General features: G+C 40.0%; 1 protein-coding gene across 3 annotated transcripts in view; it reads left to right on the forward strand.

Annotated features, from left to right (window-relative positions):
* LOC139760753 (ankyrin repeat, SAM and basic leucine zipper domain-containing protein 1-like) overlaps positions 1-10,759 on the forward strand; it is a 77,704-nt gene extending 66,945 nt beyond the window's left edge. The window contains exons 8-9 of one of the 3 annotated variants that reach the window (XM_071684296.1): positions 4,286-4,511; positions 6,408-10,759. In XM_071684296.1, coding sequence (XP_071540397.1) covers positions 4,286-4,511; positions 6,408-6,608 — 427 coding nt within the window. In that variant the 3' untranslated portion in view covers positions 6,609-10,759. Of the gene's footprint in view, positions 1-4,285; positions 4,512-5,250; positions 5,401-6,407 lie in introns of those variants that run through there. The other 2 variants (XM_071684295.1, XM_071684297.1) reach the window with 2 other exon arrangements.
* Positions 10,760-19,465: the final 8,706 nt, after the last annotated feature.

A 19,465-nucleotide genomic window follows, 5' to 3' on the forward strand; every position in this document is an offset into this window, starting at 1 on the left:
CAGTGGATGTGCTGGAAATGAGATGTTTGAGGACAATATGTAGTGTGAGGTGGTTTGATCGAGTAAGTAATAATAGGGTAAGAGATGTGTGGTAATAAAAAGAGTGTGGTTGAGAGAGCAGAAGAGGGTGTTTTGAAATGGTTTGGTCACATGGAGAGAATGAGTGAGGAAAGATTGACCAAGAGGATATATGTGTCAGAGGTGGAGGGAACAAGGAGAAGTGGGAGACCAAATTGGAGGTGGAAAGATGGAGTGAAAAAGATTTTGAGTGATTGGGGCCTGAACATACAGGAGGATGAAAGGCGTGTAAGGAATAGAGTGAATTGGAACGATGTGGTATACCGGAGTCGACGTGCTGTCAGTGGATTGAACCAGGGCATGTGAAGCGTCTGGGGTAAACCATAGAAAGTTTTGTGTGGCCTGGATGTGGAAAGGGATCTGTGGTTTCGGTGCATTATTACATGACAGCTAGACACTGAGTGTGAACGAAAGTGGCCTTTGTTGTCTTTTCCTAGCGCTACCTCGCGCACATTTGGGGGAAGGGGGCTGTTATTTCGTGTGTGGCGGGGTGGCGATGGGAATGAATAAAGGCAGACAGTATGTATTATGTACATGTGTATATATGTATATGTATGTGTGTGTATATATATGTATACATTGAGATGTATAGGTATGTATATTTGCGTGTGTGAACTTGTATGTATAAACGTGTATGTGGGTGGGTTGGGCCATTCTTTCATCTGTTTCCTTGCGCTACCTCGCTAATGCTGGAAACAGCGACAAAGCAAAATAAATAAATAAATATATTTTTAGAATTTCACACACAATCCATTTACACTCTTTTTAATTTACGTAGGCTTATATTTGGAATAATATGTACGTCATTGGGTTGATAGTGCAGTTTTATGGCTTTGACAGCATTGTAGGAGAAGCATATGTATACATTGTGTGTATATGCAGCTTCCTGCCCTGCAGCCCTTAGAGCATGGATACAGTCTGTAGTGATGGAATACTATAGCATCTTGTGCCACAGTATATCATTTATGGCATAAGTTTTGCCTCAAAAAAGAGTAAGGCCATCACCATTGTCATTAAGATGGATATGCTCAAATGCTATGAGAGAGGTGAATGAACAGCTTATATTAAGCTAACCCTTGGACTTGGTGAATCTACTTTATGGTCTGTTTCTGATGATACATCCTAGATTTAAGGAGAGTCCCAAGGGTGGAGCATTAATCAGTGCATCTGAGTCCCTATATTCCTAAAGTTTGACTATAGAGAAAATGCAGTGAATGTTGAGCATATAGATCAAACACCAAACTCATGGAGATGTTCCCTTCAGCATGCTCACAATGGAAGCAAAGGCTTGGAGTACATATGATGACTTGGCAGTGGAAGAAGGAGCAGCAAAGATATTTCAAGCAAGTTGTTGCTAGTTGGGGAATTTTAGAAAATGCCACAATAACTACATCAAGATGACTGTTAAGGCTGCTTTTTCTTATGTCACTGCTGTTGAAATTTTCCCAGGAAAATCATTATGGTCCTGAAGAGGTTTTAGATGTGGATAACGCCACATTATTTTGACAGGGAATGCCGTCAAGAACACACCTCTACCATGAAGAGAAAACTGTACCAGGATTCAAAGCTGCCAAGGATCACCTCATGCTGTTTGAGGGGAGGTAGTGCCAAAGATGATTGCAAGCTTAAATCATTGATTGTCAATAGCCTTATATCTCCTATGCCCACTCCCAATTGGAACTCCCTCATGGGGGTGGCCATGGCACCAATTGGAAAATCCTAGGGCTCGTAAGAGATACTTAAAGCAATTTTTGCCTGTGTATTATTATTCTGATCTAAAGGGGTGGATAACAGGCAGTGTTTTCTGTGATTGTTTTGCTACAAAGCTATTTGTAGAACTGAAGGAGTACTGTGGAAAGGAGGAGACATGTTTCAAGATTCTCCTTACTAATAATGCCCCTTGTCATCTTGCTTCAATATAAGACCTTAGTGAAAGCATAAAAGTAGTCTTTCTTTTGCCCATCACTATATCTCTATTCCAGACAGTGGACCAGGGAGAGATATCTACTTTCAAGGCCTACTATTTATGGAAAACATTGGCAGTGCTCATTAAGGCTACAGAGAAAGATCAGATGTCTGTGAAGGAATTAAGGAAGTCCTTCGTCATCAAGGATATCATCATGATCATTGCTGTGGCTTGGAAGGAAATCACTAGTATTTGTATGACGGGAGTATGATGAAAGCCTTGTCCTCTGTTGTGTTCATGGATTCTGGGGTTTTGATGACACTGATGTATCAAAAATGTGTGCACACTTTGGAGTAGAAATGGCAAAAAAGTAAGCTTTGATGAGGAGGGTGATGTTGAGGAATTGCTAGAATCACATAAAGAAGAGCTTTTGAATGAAGGCCATTCCTTGATTCAAAGAAAGTGTGATAACCTTTCTCATCGTCGGTTGATAGGTAGGTCTCTCTGGTCTTTAGCTTAGGGCATCTCTGATAACTTCTGTCGCTCTGCTTTTCCCTCTCTTTTCCATTCTGACGTTATATGAGCTGTCTCTTCCCTAGGCAGAGCAACTCTCTTTGGTTCCCTTTTCCCTCTAACTCCACCTTGGATGACTAACTTTTCTTCTACCCCTGTTGCTCCACTTAATAATTCTATGCCCCTCTATGTAAGAGAGATGTGTGGTAATAAAAAAGTGTGGTTGATAGAGAAGAAGACGGTGTTTCGAAATGGTTTGGTCACATGGAGAGAATGAGTGATGAAAGATTGACAAAGAGGATATATGTGTCAGAGATGGAGGGAACAAGGAGAAGTGGGAGACCAAATTGGAGGTGGAAAGATGGGGTGAAAAAGATTTAGAGTGATCGGGGCCTGAACATGCAGGAGGGTGAAAGGCGTGCAAGGAATAGAGTGAATTGGAATGATGTTGTATACCGGGGTCGATGTGCTGTCAGTGGATTGAACCAGGGCACGTGAAGCGTCTGGGGTAAACCATGGAAAGCTCTGTGGGGCCTGGATGTGGAAAGGGAGCTGTGGTTTCGGTGCATTATACATGACAGCTCGAGACTGAGTGTTAACGAATGTGGCCTTTGTTGTCTTTTCTTAGCACTACATCGCACACATGCAGGGGAAGGGGGTTGTTATTTCATGTTTGGCGGGGTAACGATGGGAATGAATAAAGGCAGACAGTATGAATTATTTACATGTGTATATCTGTATATGTCTGTGTGTGTATATATATGTATACGTTGAGATTTATAGGTATGTATATTTGCATGTGTGGACGTGTATGTATATACTTGTGTATGTGGATGGGTTGGGCCATTCTTTTGTCTGTTTCCTTGCACTACCTCGCTAACGTGGGAGACAGCGACAAAGTAAAATAAATGAATATAATGTATAAATAAATGAATAGTTGTAATGCATCCTACATGGCCAATATCATTTTCAGAATTTTTTTTCATTGTCTTTCAATTTTTGTTCTTTTCTTTCTAATGACTACTAAACACCTTGTATTTTTCTCACATAATTCTTTATTCTATTCTCCTAGTAATAATAATATACTGCAGTGCTAGATCTATTTGAGATAAGGATGTCAGGGAAGTTTGTGACCATTTGCAGTTGTTACATTTGTGAGGTTGGGAATGTTATTGGAGGGGTTAGTCTCACTTAATGAATCAAGTGACATTACCAGATTCTACCTGTATACAGCTACACCATGAGTGAAAAATCGCCTTCAGTAAGACCATACCATTGTCAGTAGACAAAAAGGAGTATAATCTTGTTGCAGGAAGTTTTACTTCAAATTGTTCATCCTTTCTGTGCTTCTGAATGGAGAGCAGTCTTAGATGTGCAGAAACCCATGAAATGGGTCCTGGGGCTGTATAATTGGGGAATCAAGTTGATATGCAGGGTGAAAAATTAATGAGCACTTAATTTATTTGAAAGCCCATGTTCACTTTTGCACACTGTACATGTGCAAGTTGATTTAGAGGTAGTATGGGTTTGATGTCAAATGCAAATGGGAACATAGTTAAAGATGTGTCCAAAAGAATGATTATCATAGAAAATAAATAATCAACTTAATACTTGGTGCCAAGGAGGGAAGCGGTTGATTATTTTAATACAAATGCACTAGCAAAAATTATATGTGAATTGACAGTTAACCTTATACAGTTATTTTCAGGACTTTCGAAAGACTTTTCACCAATACTTTTGTAACTGTCACATAATTGCCACATAACTGATTTTCTGATTTTATTGCAGGATTCCAGAGGCTGTGGCTATGATAGCAAACATGAATAAACATATTCAATACATGCATGCATCAGTGGGGTACATAAGAGACCAATTACAGGGTAACCCAAGGCTCTTACAATTAGGCCAAGAAGTTTACTCAGTTTCTGCTTTGGCATTACGTTGTGGGGACACTATGAAACATATACAAGGTCTTCATGAAGAACTGAAGTTCTTTAAGTATCATCTTGATAAGGTAAGGTATTTTACCTCAGTGTTGCAACAGATTTTGAACCAGTATATAAACACTCGAGTTATTTAAGTCTACCTATTCTTAACTGCGAGTAACAATTGATAGCTGATCATCACTGAAATAAAGCCAAACTATTTGACAAGAGTGACCACTCCTCTATGAAATCATCACATGTAAAGAGTCTCCTAGTCAGAAAATAGAAATATGAGACTGATAAGTTATAACATAAATTGCCCAGTGACAGTTGACAGTTATGAATTTTATCTGTTTTGACATTTGGCTTCTTTCACATGTATGTTGTACCTGAAGAAATATTTTATGCTGCCATGTCTCATAATACTGTGGTGGTCTGTTAGAAAGAAGTATTTTTCATTTTCTTTATTCCTTTTCTTTCTTTAAGATGCATCTTCATTAATGTAGTGAAATGCTTTTCTTAGCTCACTGCAGCTTTATGTAGTATCTGATATGATGAACTTTTGCACACTACAGAAAAGGAATGAGGAGATTGCTTGATGTTCGTATACAGATATCTTGGAGGATATTGCAGTCTTTTTTGACTCAAGTGCATCTTTAAGATAAAAAAGACAAGTCATTAACAAGTATGCCAAAAAAGTGACACATTAAAAAAGATTAAAGTAATACTTTTATAGTAAAAGAGTGGCGAATAAATGGAATAGATTGAAGAAGATTTTGGTTAATGCAAACAGTATACATGAATTTAAAAAGTTGTATGGTATTACAGAATGTTCAAGAGGTGGGTCCCATGATGTAACTCCCTCCAGGTACAGTAAAAATGGGTAGTTACCCTCAGTGTAAAAAAACAAATTTCCTGAGGAAAGAACTTCACTGTTTGAATCTGTTGGCCTTACAAGAGGAATTTTGTGAAGTCCATGATCTGGTGAATGCCAGAAGACTCTGGCTGTTTGGACAGATGTGGGGTTTCTCTTCATCAGAAGTTCACATAGGGACAGGCCTTTGGATGCAAGGACAAAGGCCCCATCATATTAAGAGAGAGGAGTGATGGTTCTTTGGCTCTTCATTTCCCAAAATAATTTTGGTCACATGATGAACTTTTGTCCAAGATGGGCATTCATGTGGCAGTTCATTGTTTGATGAATAAAGTGTCATATTGATCACTTCCTCTTGTGGAGTTCAGCATATTTTTTGTCTAGTAGAGTCTAGAGTCCTTTTGTCCGAGCCTTTTATCATCAGGATGAATGCTTTGTCTGGGTGGATGCACTGATGAGTTAGTTACTGGTTAGATGCCTTCATTTGGATTCTCCCGTGGGGTTGCTCCTCAAGCACGTCTACTTGCCACCAGCAGTGCTTCTGACTTGTGTCTCTGATTTACTGTATGGAGACAGTTATTATGCTGATGATAGATTGAAACACTCATAAATTCCTTGCAATTAACAGCATCCTCAGAAAACTTATTAGACCTATAAAACAGATTGAAAAATGAGAGCATGTTCAGTTTAACCACATTCATGCATGCATGGTCTGTTTTGTTTCCATTTTGTTGAAAATGGTTTGTGTAAGCACCAGTCAACCACAGTTATTGTAAGAGTACATTGTGTGAAGCAGTGAAATGCTCTTGATATCATAGTTATGCATTGCACACACTCACTGATTTCACACATATATTTGTAGTTCCTTTTACCAGTTTCTGGTACCATGGTATCCCCTACATAAGGCAGCATCTTTATATGTCCCTTGTAATACTTATTTCTTACTCTAAAATCAGGACTGCTTGCTCTAACTCTCTCCACACCAACGTATTGTTAGTTTAACTAGAAAATATGTAATGTAGTAATGCATCCTTAAATGAAGAGCACAAAGTGAAAAGTAAGCCAAATTATAAAAAATGTCATCTATAATACTAAACTTTTCATGTCACAGATTAATGGCAACGCAGAGTACAGTCCTGCTGACCTCATTGTAGACTGTACCAGCAATGACAGTGTGTGGCAGCGACGACTTTTGGCTACCTTAGTTACAACAACAGCCATTACTACTATCCTTTGGTATTCACGACCTCATATCTCTGCATGGATATTTGGTTGCAGCTTAGCACAAAACACAGTTACTCTTGACATGTAATGAATTTTGCCATTTGTATGCAGTTTTTAGGAAGGCTGTTTCTTGAGCAGTGTCTTAGATAGTATGGATAATTGTAACATGATTAATCGCAGCATTTCATGGGCAAGTGATTCACTCAGTATTGTTTGCCAGATAATGCATTTCACACATTCAGAATATGGTGGTTCTTCAACTTAGAGAAGCTGCACATCAGTGTAAAGAGATCTCATGAAGGCATTTGAAATTGAACGTTGGTGTTTTAAACATGTATTTGAAATTTCTTCAAGCTGGTTGAATTCTCACACAGAGTGAAGCTGTTATCTGCTGCAGGATCCAAAATGTCAAGAACAAAAGTGTTAGTAGCAGGTGAGGTAATTTGCAATATATATCCATAAGTCTGAATCTTTGTAACAAATAAGTACCGGTGTCCCCCACGTAATGGTGTTGATGCATGATGCATTCTTGAAAAGTTGTCCATTAGTCCAACAAAATGGAGTATCTATCTATCTCTCTGTATCTCTGATGCCTGTTCCAACTGGAACTCCGTCAAAGGGGTGGCCATGGCAGTTGAGTCTCAATAACTAAAGAACTCCAGTGCCACTTCTTAGCCTTTAGTGCTTCACCCTTAACAGGCCACTGGCAGAGGGCAAGTTAAGTGCAGTGTTTGCAGAGGCTCCTACCTAATGTTCCTAATGACTACTACTATCATAAACTCATTGTGACTCTTTTGCCATGGCCATCCCCTTGAGGAAGTTGATGGAGGGAACAGGCATCAGAGATATAGAGATAGAATAAACCCATTGTCCCACAGAATCCTAGTATGTAGTGGATGATGTTTTTGCTTTGCAAAAAAAAAATCAGCTTCAAGACATAACAAGACAAATTCAAGAATGTAAATTACAACTTTTGAAGACCTTTAATTATTTCAATTATGAGGCAAGTCTGTTTTTGCATTCCTTTCAGCCTTAGGTTTAAAAAAGAATCTTTCTTTGCCGTTTTGTGCATTACTGAGGTAGTACCCAGTACGGACAAAGAAAGGCGTAATTCGCTTATATTCATTCTCTAGTTGTATGTGTAATGCATCGAAACCAGAGCCCCCTATCCACAACCAGGCCCCACAAACTTATTAGTTTCCCCAGCTGCTTCATATGCCCTTGTTCATTCCAGTGCCAGCATATCTCCCATTGTATACCACATCCATCCAATTCACTCAGTCCCACACTTATTCAGGCCCCAGTCACTCAAAATATTTTCCCTCCATCCTTCCATCTTCAATTTGGTCTTCTGACATGTATATACTTTTTGTCATCTTTTGTTCATTTTCTCCATATGTTCAAACCATTTAAACACACCCTCAACTATCTTAACCACACTCTGCTTAGTACAACACCTTTCTCCCTTACCCTTTTATTAGTTATCAGTCAAACTGTCTCACACCACATATTATCCTTGAACATTTTATGGACAACAAATCCACCCTCCTCTGCACATCTTCCTCAATAGCTGGGACTATTTTATAACTTCAAACATACCTATTTGTGCTCTCCCAGATAATGTTCTCTCTTTCCATACTTTCCTCAGTGAACCAAGTACCTTTGCCTTCATGCCCACCTTATGACTAACTTCCATTTCCATGGTTCTATTCGCTGCCATGTTCACTCTGTTATCTAAAACACTTAACTTCCTCCGTATTTTCTCCACTCAAACTGATATCCTAACTAAGGTGTACCCCTATCTACCAGTTCTATATATCAATCTCTGATACCCATTCCCTTTGGGAACTCTCTCAAGGGGATGGCTATGGCAAAAATAAATCCATAACTGAAGAACTCCAATGCCAACTCTTAGCCTATAGTGCCTCACCCTTAACAGGCCACTGGCAGAGGGCAACTTTAGTGCATTGTTTTCAAAGGCTCATACCTAACGTTCCCACCAGCTGCTACTACTACCACCTAATATATCTACCCAACATTCCTGCCTAGTGTTATAACCTACTACTTTTACATAATGCTCCCAGCTAATGCTTCTGTTGACTATTTCAACCTGAAACTTCAGTCTATTGTTCCAGGTGCCACCCTGCTCCACAGGAAACAGCATCACCACCCTCTGTGTCAGTGGGGTGGTGCCAGGAAAACAGACAAAAAAGGCCACATTCGTTCTCACTGTTTCTAGCTGTCGTGTAACGCACCAAAACCACAGCTCCCGAACCGCATCCCCCACTGACCTTTCCATCATTTACCCCAGACGTTTCACATGCCCTGATACAGTTCATTGACAGCACATTGACCCTGGTGTACCACATCATTCCAGTTCACTCTATTCTTTGCATACCTCTCACTCTCCTGCATGTTCAGGCCCAGATCACTCAAAACCTTTTTCTCTCCATCCTTGCACTTCTAATTTGGTCTCCTACTTCTACTTGTTTCCTCTACCTCTGACACATGTATCCTCTTGGTCAACCTTTCCTCACTCATTCTCTCCATATGTCTAAACCATTTCAGCACACCCTCTTCTGCTCTTTCAACCTCACTCTTTTTACCACCAAACATCTCTGTTGCCCTTTCATTACTTAATCAAGCCACCTTACACCACTTATTGTTATTTTATTTCAAACACATCCTCAATTCTCCATACAACCCTATCTATAGCTCATGCCTCGCAACCATATAATATTGTTGACACTGCTATTCCTTCAGACATACCCATTTTACACTCCAAGATAACGTATCTCTCTCTTTCCACACATTCTTCATTGCTCCCAATAACGTTATCTCTTTCCGTACATTCTTCATTGCTCCCAGAACCTTTGCCCCCACCCCCACTCTAAAGACTCGTTTTTCACTTCCATGGTTCCATTCGCTGCTAAGTCCACTCCCAGATATCTAAAATGCCTCACTTCCTCAAGTTTTTCTCCATTCAAACACATCCTAACTAACTTGTCCTTCAACCCTGCTGAACCTAATAACCTTGCTCTTATCCACATTTAATCTTAACTTTCTCCTTTCACCAACTTTTGCAGTTTCTCACCCGAATCAGCCACCAGTGCTGTATCATCAGTGACCAACAACTGACTCACTTCCCAGGCCCTCTCATCCCCAACAGACTGCATACATGTCCCTCTCTCCAAAACTCTTGCATTTACCTCCTTAACCAATCCATCCTTAATCAAATTAAACAACAATGGAGAAGATACCACACAACCCTGTCACAGACGGACCTTCACTGGGAACCAATCACTCTCCTTTCTTCCTGCTCATACACATGACTTACATCCTTGGTGAAAACATTTCACAGCTTCTAGCAGCTTACCTCCCAAACCATATACTCTTAAGACCTTACTCAAAGCATCTCTATCAACCCTATCATATGCCTTCTCCAGATCCATAAATGCTGCATACAAATCCATCTGTTTTTCTAAGTATTTCTCACACATTCTTCAAAGCAAGCACCGTATCCACACATCCTCTACCACATTTGTACATGCCTTCATCCTCTCAGTCAATGACCTCCCATATAATTTCTCAGGAATACTCAATAAACTTATTCCTCTGTTGTTTGAATACTCACCTTTATCCTCTTTGTCTTTGTACAATGGCACTATGCATGCATTTTACCAGTCTTCAGGCACTTTACCATAATCCATATATATATTGAATATATATACCAACCAGTCAACATCACAGTTACTCCCTTTCTTAATAAAATCTACTGCAATACCATCCAAACCTGCTGTCTTACTGGATTTCATCTTCCACAAAGCTTTCACTACCTCCTCTTCCTTAACCAAACCATTCTCCCTGATCCTCTCACTTTGCACACCACCCTGACCAAAACACCCTAAGTCTGCCACTCTATCATTAAACACATACAACAAACTTTCAATATACTCACTCCACCTCCTTACTTCATTACTATTTGTTATTTCTTCTCCCCTTGCCTCTTCACTGATGTTCCCATTTGTTCTCGTCGTATGCACGTTATTCCAAAACATCTTTTTATTCTCCCTAAAGCTTAATGATACTCTCTCATGCCAACTCTCATTTGCCCTCTATTTGAACCCTTGCACCCTCCTCTTGACCTCCTGCTGCTTTCTTTTATACATCTCCCAGTCTTTTGCACTCCTTCCTGGTAAGTACCGTCCAAACGCCTCTCTTTTCTCTTTCACTAACAAATTTACTTCTTCATCCCACCTCTCACTACCCTTTCTGATCTGCCCACCTCTCACCTTTCTCATGCCATGTGCATCTTTTACACATGGTATCACTGCTTCCCAAAATACATCTCATTCCTTACCCACTCCCCTCATGTCATTTGCTCTCACCTTTTGCCATTCTACACTCAATCTCTCCTTGTACTTCCTCTCTCAAGTCTCCTTTCCAAGCTCACATACTCTCACCAGTCTCTTCTCCCCAATAGTCTATTTTTTTGTAAACCTCTACAAATCTTCACCTTTGCCTCCACAAGATAGTGTTCAGACATCCCTCCAGCTGCCCCTCCCAGCAGATTAACATCCAAAAGTCTCTCTTTTACATGCCTATCAACACGTAATCCAATAATGCCCTTTGACTCATACTCAAATACGTATACTTATGTATATATTTCTTTTTAAACCAGGTATTCTCAATCATCAGTCCTTTTTCAGCACACAAATCCACAAGTTCTTCACTATTTCCATTCACAACACTGATTACCTCATGTACACCAATTATACCCTCAATTTCCACATTGCTCACCTTTGCATTTGAATCATCCATCTCTGATACCTGTTCTCTTGCACTAATGCTGCTGACACACTCATTAATCTGCTTTTCACTTGCCTCTCCTGCTCTTTCTTCTCATGACCAGGTGCATAAGCACCAATAATCACCCATCTCTCTCTATCCACTTTCAGTGAGATAGCTCCAGGAAAAAGATGAAGAATGGCCCATCCACTCACATACACATAAATGCATATATGCATACATTTACATATCAACTTATATACATAAACCTATCAACATAGACATATACATACATATACATACACAGACATATGTACATATTCACACTTGCCTGCTTTCATCCATTCCTGGGGCTACCCCACCCCACAGGAAACAGCATCACAACCCCCTGCTTCAGCAAGGTAGTGCCAGGAAAACAAACAAAAAAGGTCACATTCTCTCACACTCAGTCTCCAGCTGTCATGTGTAATGCAACAAAACTACAGCTCCCTATCCACACCCAGGCCCTACAGACCTTTCAATGGTGTACCCCAAACATTTCACAGGCACTGGTTCATTCCATTGACATGTCGACCCCAGTATACCACATTGTCCCAATGCACTCTGTACCTTGCACGCCTCAGCTTCCTGTATGTTCAGGCCCTGATCACTCAAAATATTTTTCACTCCATCCTTCCACCTCCAATTTGGTCTCCCACTTCGTTTCCTCCACCCCTTACACATATATCCTTTTTGTCAACCTTTCATCACTCATTCTCTCCATGTAACCAAACTATTTCAACATGCCCTCTTCGGCTCTCTCAACCACACTCTTTTTATTTCCACACATCTCTCTTACCCTTTCATTACTTACTCGATCAAACCACCTCACACCACTTATTGTCCTCAAATATTCATATATATCCTTTCTCACCTGTCTGCCATTTCATACATTAGCACGATAGGCTTGGAACAGATGAAAAAAGGCTTTTTTCTCACAAAACCATTCTCAAGCTGTGTTGTGCTGTGCATTAAAACTCCAGACCCCAATTCACACCAGGCCCCATAGAGCTTTCCATGGTTTCCCCAAGCTGCTTCACATACCATGATTCAATCTGTTGATGGCATGTCGCCTCCTGTATACTATATAATTCCAATTAAATCTGTCCAGTGCAAGTTTCTCACCCTTCTGCATGTTCAGGCAAGTTACTGAAAATTATTTTTCACTATCTTACCATTTTCAAAATGTTGTAATTCTCCTTGTTCTTTCCACTTCTGTCTATCTTTATCTCTGATGCCTGTTCTCTCCAGGAACTTCCATCAAGGGGGTGGCCATAGCAAGAGTCTCCACTTGTATCCATCCTGACATGCCTCACTTGCATACACCATTTCATGCATTCTTCCCCCATTTCTCTCCCTCCACTACTCTTCCACTCTGTTTCCCCATGTTACAAGTGGTCTTCCTTTCACACCAACCTCATTAATTGTGATATCATTCATTCTCCTTGTAACCTCCCTGCCTTGCAATCTTTCCACATGCCCGAACCCCTTCAAAGTATTATGTTTTACCCATTCTACCATTCCACAATTCATTCACTTCTATAACAAATCTCTCATACCCCCTCATTATTTTCTTCATTCCATCTAGGCATACAACGACTCTTCTGCCCTGTACTGTTCTCCCTTATTTCTCCTTCCATATCTCTAACCTTACCCAAGATAGCTCCCAAATACTTAAATTCTGTCACTTCTTCCAGTCTTACTCCCCATATCCATAACACAAATTAGTACACTCTCTTCTCTCACTCTACAGGGCTTTGCAAAATGTAAACTTTTACTCCTTTTTACCTTCAGTTGCCTTCATTTACGTGCATCATAAAACATTACATTCCACATTTCCTCTCCAGTGTCAGGAAACAACTTGGTATCATCCACAAACAGGCTTGTCACTAGCCACCATACCTCACTGCCATACTCCATCTGTGTACCCCCTTCCCTTGTTTTGCTTTCACCTCTCTTACTACTCCATCCATATATGTGTTTAAAATTCATGATGACATCACACAGTCCTGCCTCGCATCCATGTGTAAACTGAAACTTTCACTGAACTCTCCGTCCACTCTTATACATGCATATACTCGTCAATAGAAGGGTTTCAAACCATACAGTTGTACCTTTACCCCTTATATCCTTAAGACATCCCATAAAGCATTCCACTCATCTCTGTCATACACTTGCATCCGATCCATATAAGCTGCATACAGCTTCATACCTTTTGCTAAATTTTATTCCATAAACATTAACCAGAAAAATCTGATCCACTTATCCCCTAAATTTCCTGAAATCTCTGTGCTCTTCACTTACTCTGCATTCTATTAGTCAACACTTGCATACGCTTTTCATGGTATACTTAATAGACTTATTCCCCTATAATTGCAAGATACATCCTTTGCACCTTTTCCTTTCAACAAAGTTACACAAATAGAAGTAGTTGAGAGGAACATAGGTAGACATATTAGGTAGAGGTAGTTGGTAGGAACATTAGGTAGAGAATGGAGGTGACAGAATAGGGCCTTTTCTTTGTCTGTTCCTAGCCATACCTCATGAACACAGGAATCGTATGAATGACAAGAAGAATCCTGTCTTCTTAATGCTGATCTCTCCCAAATTTCGTCTGTTCACCAGAATTATTGCCTCGAATTCCAATTGACCACCTTGTTTTTGTAAATGCATGTTTCATGGATAGTGGAAAATGATTTGAATAGTGGATGATTTATCCAACAACCTTCTCTAAATTGGCATCAGTCATACCATTTTCTCTCAGAAATTGCCTTGATTTGCTGAGAAATTTACCCCTACTCCCTTAAATACTTTCCTGGGGCCCTTTACAATATACCTAAAAGATAGATGTCTGGTGATTTCATATATTAAAAAATCTTTCCCCAAGCTGTAGCTCCTTGGTGCTGCTGCTGTGTCTGTCCATATGTCTGTCAGTTTTTTGTATTTATCTCTCTTGAAGAAGGAAAAGTAGGTTGTAGAAGGGATGAACAGATTTAGAGAGAATTGATTAAGGCTAGGGATATTTGAGACAAAGATACTAGAGAAATTATTGGGATTGAATGCAGTGGAAGCATTTTGTGAATGAACAGGGTGTGAAAAACACTGGTCTCACTTACCTAATATACAAAGTGTTGAGTTAAAATGTGATAGCATCTTTATATGTGATAAAAATCCATGTTTCACTGTAACACACTTATCATGGGTTGAGATTGTGAATAAATAATGTTCAGAGGCTATGTGTGCTTGTCTTACCCCATTGACCCTTTGGATGCAACCAGTGACTTTGCTTGACAAAAGCTTGAAGTCCTATCATGATTAAATGTGATGGTCAACTGTAGTAAAATTGTTTAACCTTACCCCAGCAGTCTTCCATATTCTCTGAATTGTGTCTCGAAAACCAGAACCTCGTAAGTGCTACCTTCTCCAGATGTGGGTGGTAAACAAAATGTACAAAAAAAAACAAGCAGTCATCCTTAACCCATGTGTTCATATCCACCACATACTAGTTAAGTTGTGGACATCATAGTATGCTCTGTGAATATTTACTGTATATAATTCCACTCCATAAAAAAATATTTTGATAATTTACAATGTTTTGATGAGATACGAGGTGGTTTCCCTTTAACTTTGACACTTTAAAAAGTTATTTTTTCCCATTCTTTTCATGGTATGAGTAGGAAGATGAAGACAATACTGGCAACAGAGGAGATTGAGCAGGAATTTTGTTTTGATAATAGCCTCAGACATGGAGGTGTTCTTTAATATTATTGCTAAGGAATATCTGTTACAATTTTGGTTGTAGGTTTTACTTTTCTAGGGTGGATTAAAATGTGTTGCACAAGATTATGATGCTTTTTCATGCCTTAAAAGAAAAAGTCTATCAAGTGGACTCATTAGATGAGTTTAAGGGGGTAAAGTGTGTTTTGATAAATAAATTAAACATTTTTCATTGTCTGAACATGTTTTTTAAGAAATGAAGCTACCAGATATAGAAACCTTGTTTATTTTGTGTTACAAAAGTATTGAAAAAGTTCATGACAAGAATTTCATTACTAAATGGTGAAATGCTATCAGTAGGGAAATACCCATGAAGTGATAATGTGCATCCAAAGGCTTCAGTAAGGATTAGATTTATGATAATGCAGTCCAATCTGTAGAGTTAATGGTCCATCTGCTGCTCAGATACTTTGTTAGAAACTGTATCAATAAACATGGTTACAAAATGAGTAAGAGCTTTGTTTTGTAAGACATACCCACCCAGACTACAAAAATGGCTGACAAAACTATAGTGAAATCCTGTCTGCTAGATTATGCTTGAACTATAGAAAGTGCCATATTACAAGGCCCATTGATGTCTTGGCACTGAGTGCCTTCTGGGAATGCTACACTCCATCTACGTGTTCCTGTTGTCCCCTAGGCTTTTTTTTTTATCACTGTTAGACAAACATTAAACAAATGTTTTTAGATAAACATCAAACAAATGTTTGCTGCCTTTCAAGCATATATTAGTATCATTGCTTATCAAATCAGTCATAGTGGTTAAAGAGGGTTTGATGATTTTATTATGTATTTTTAGGCAGTACACCAAAGAGTAGTCTGTAGGGTTTGACTTTGGGTAGTAGGCTGCGATTTTGGTATATTGTGCGTAATAGAAAGTAGGTGTGTGCAAATGAGGCCATGTTTCATTTGTTCCTAATGCTACCTTGCTAAAGTGGGATTTTTTTTTGTTTCTGTACCTGATTGCCTTTCCCACCTTTCAGGTAGCAGTATCAGAAACAAAGGAATCATGGCCTGAATTGTACACTTCCATGTTCTGAAACTAGAGCCTTCCATCCACAGCCAAGCCCTGGAGATTACTTCATGGATTAACTTGAGATGTTAATTATAAATTGGGAAAAAAATTAGGCTATGTTGGGAATTTGGAATACAGTAATGGATACATTGGTAGAAATTTGTTAAGTTCAAAATTCTATGAATATGAATTTTAGCTTTAACAGGTTCCTTAATTTATAGCATACTAATTTCCATTGATTGAGCTAATGTTAATTGGGATGCCTGTACTATCATGCTTTATTGTTTGTTAGCAGATGCATAATTCTATTTAGACACTATATGGGCTACACTTTGGTCCCGAGTGTTAGCACTAAAATGGTCAGCAGTGAATGAATAAGTGAATGAATGTGGCCTTTGTTGTCTTTTCATAGCACTATCTCGCACACATGCGAGGCGAGGTGGTTGTTATTTCATGTGTGGCGGGGTGGTGATGGATAGGAATAAAGGCAGACAGTATGAATTATGTTTTTTGCTGTCTCCCGCATTTGCGAGGTAGCACAAGGAAACATACGAAAGAAATGGCCCAACCCACCCCCATACACATGTATATACATACGTCCACACACGCAAATATACATAACTACACAGCTTTCCATGGTTTACCCCAGACGCTTCACATGCCCTGATTCAATCCACTGACAGCACGTCAACCCCGGTACACCACATCGATCCAGTTCACTCTATTCCTTGCCCTCCTTTCACCCTCCTGCATGTTCAGGCCCCGATCACACAAAATCTTTTTCACTCCATCTTTCCACCTCCAATTTGGTCTCCCACTTCTCGTTCCCTCCACTTCCGACACATATATCCTCTTGGTCAATCTTTCCTCTCTCATTCTCTCCATGTGCCCAAACCATTTCAAAACACCCTCTTCTGCTCTCTCAACCACGCTCTTTTTATTTCCACACATCTCTCTTACCTTTATGTTACTTACTCGATCGAACCACCTCACACCACACATTGTCCTCAAACATCTCATTTCCAGCACATCCATCCTCCTGCGCACAACTCTATCCATAGCCCACACCTCGCAACCATACAACATTGTTGGAACCACTATTCCTTCAAACATACCCATTTTTGCTTTCTGAGATAATGTTCTCGACTTCCACACATTCTTCAAGGCTCCCAGGATTTTCGCCCCCTCCCCCACCCTATGATCCACTTCCGCTTCCATGGTTCCATCCACTGCCAGATCCACTCCCAGATATCTAAAACACTTTACTTCCTCCAGTTTTTCTCCATTCAAACTTACCTCCCAATTGACTTGACCCTCAACCCTACTGTACCTAATAACCTTGCTCTTATTCACATTTACTCTTAACTTTCTTCTTTCACACACTTTGCCAAACTCAGTCACCAGCTTCTGCAGTTTCTCACATGAATCAGCCACCAGCGCTGTATCATCAGCGAACAACAACTGACTCGCTTCCCAAGCTCTCTCATCCCCAACAGACTTCATACTTGCCCCTCTTTCCAAAACTCTTGCATTCACCTCCCTAACAACCCCATCCATAAACAAATTAAACAACCATGGAGACATCACACACCCCTGCCGCAAACCTACATTCACTGAGAACCAATCACTGTCCTCTCTTCCTACACGTACACATGCCTTACATCCTCAATAAAAACTTTTCACTGCTTCTAACAACTTGCCTCCCACTCCATACTTTCTTAATACCTTCCACAGAGCATCTCTATCAACTCTATCATATGCCTTCTCCAGATCCATAAATGCTACATACAAATCCATTTGCTTTTCTAAGTATTTCTCACATACATTCTTCAAGGCAAACACCTGATCCACACATCCTCTACCGCTTCTGAAACCACACTGCTCTTCCCCAATCTGATGCTCTGTACATGCCTTCACCCTCTCAATCAATACCCTCCCATATAATTTACCAGGAATACTCAACAAACTTATACCTCTGTAATTTGAGCACTCACTCTTATCCCCTTTGCCTTTGTACAGTGGCACTATGCACGCATTCCGCCAATCCTCAGGCACCTCACCATGAGTCATACATACATTAAATAACCTTACCAACCAGTCAATAATACAATCACCCCCTTTTTTAATAAATTCCACTGCAATACCATCCAAACCTGCTGCCTTGCCGGCTTTCATCTTCCGCAAAGCTTTTACTACCTCTTCTCTGTTTACCAAATCATTTTCCCTAACCCTCTCACTTTGCACACCACCTCGACCAAAACACCCTATATCTGCCACTCTATCATCAAACACATTCAACAAACCTTCAAAATACTCACTCCATCTCCTTCTCACATCACCACTACTTGTTATCACCTTCCCATTTGCGCCCTTCACTGAAGTTCCCATTTGCTCCCATGTCTTACGCACTTTATTTACCTCCTTCCAGAACATCTTTTTATTCTCCCTAAAATTTAATGATACTCTCTCACCCCAACTCTCATTTGCCCTCTTTTTCACCTCTTGCACCTTTCTCTTGACCTCTTGTCTCTTTCTTTTATACATCTCCCACTCAATTGCATTTTTTCCCTGCAAAAATCGTCCAAATGCCTCTCTCTTCTCTTTCACTAATAATCTTACTTCTTCATCCCACCACTCACTACCCTTTCTAATCAACCCACCTCCCACTCTTCTCATGCCACAAGCATCTTTTGCGCAATCCATCACTGATTCCCTAAATACATCCCATTCCTCCCCCACTCCCCTTACTTCCATTGTTCTCACCTTTTTCCATTCTGTACTCAGTCTCTCCTGGTACTTCCTCATACAAGTCTCCTTCCCAAGCTCACTTACTCTCACCACCCTCTTCACCCCAACATTCACTCTTCTTTTCTGAAAGCCCATACAAATCTTCACCTTAGCCTCCACAAGATAATGATCAGACATCCCTCCAGTTGCACCTCTCAGCCCATTAACATCCAAAAGTCTCTCTTTCGCGCGCCTGTCAATTAACACGTAATCCAATAACGCTCTCTGGCCATCTCTCCTACTTACATACGTATACTTATGTGTATCTCGCTTTTTAAACCAGGTATTCCCAATCACCAGTCCTTTTTCAGCACATAAATCTACAAGCTCTTCACCATTTCCATTTACAACACTGAACACCCCATGTATACCAATTATTCCCTCAACTGCCACATTACTCACCTTTGCATTCAAATCACCCATCACTATAACCCGGTCTCGTGCATCAAAACCACTAACACACATTCGGCTGCTCCCAAAACACTTGCCTCTCATGATCTTTCTTCTCATGCCCAGGTGCATATGCACCAATAATCACC

Source organism: Panulirus ornatus, chromosome 38, assembly GCF_036320965.1.
Source record: "Panulirus ornatus isolate Po-2019 chromosome 38, ASM3632096v1, whole genome shotgun sequence".
In the NCBI taxonomy this organism is placed as follows: domain Eukaryota; kingdom Metazoa; phylum Arthropoda; class Malacostraca; order Decapoda; family Palinuridae; genus Panulirus; species Panulirus ornatus.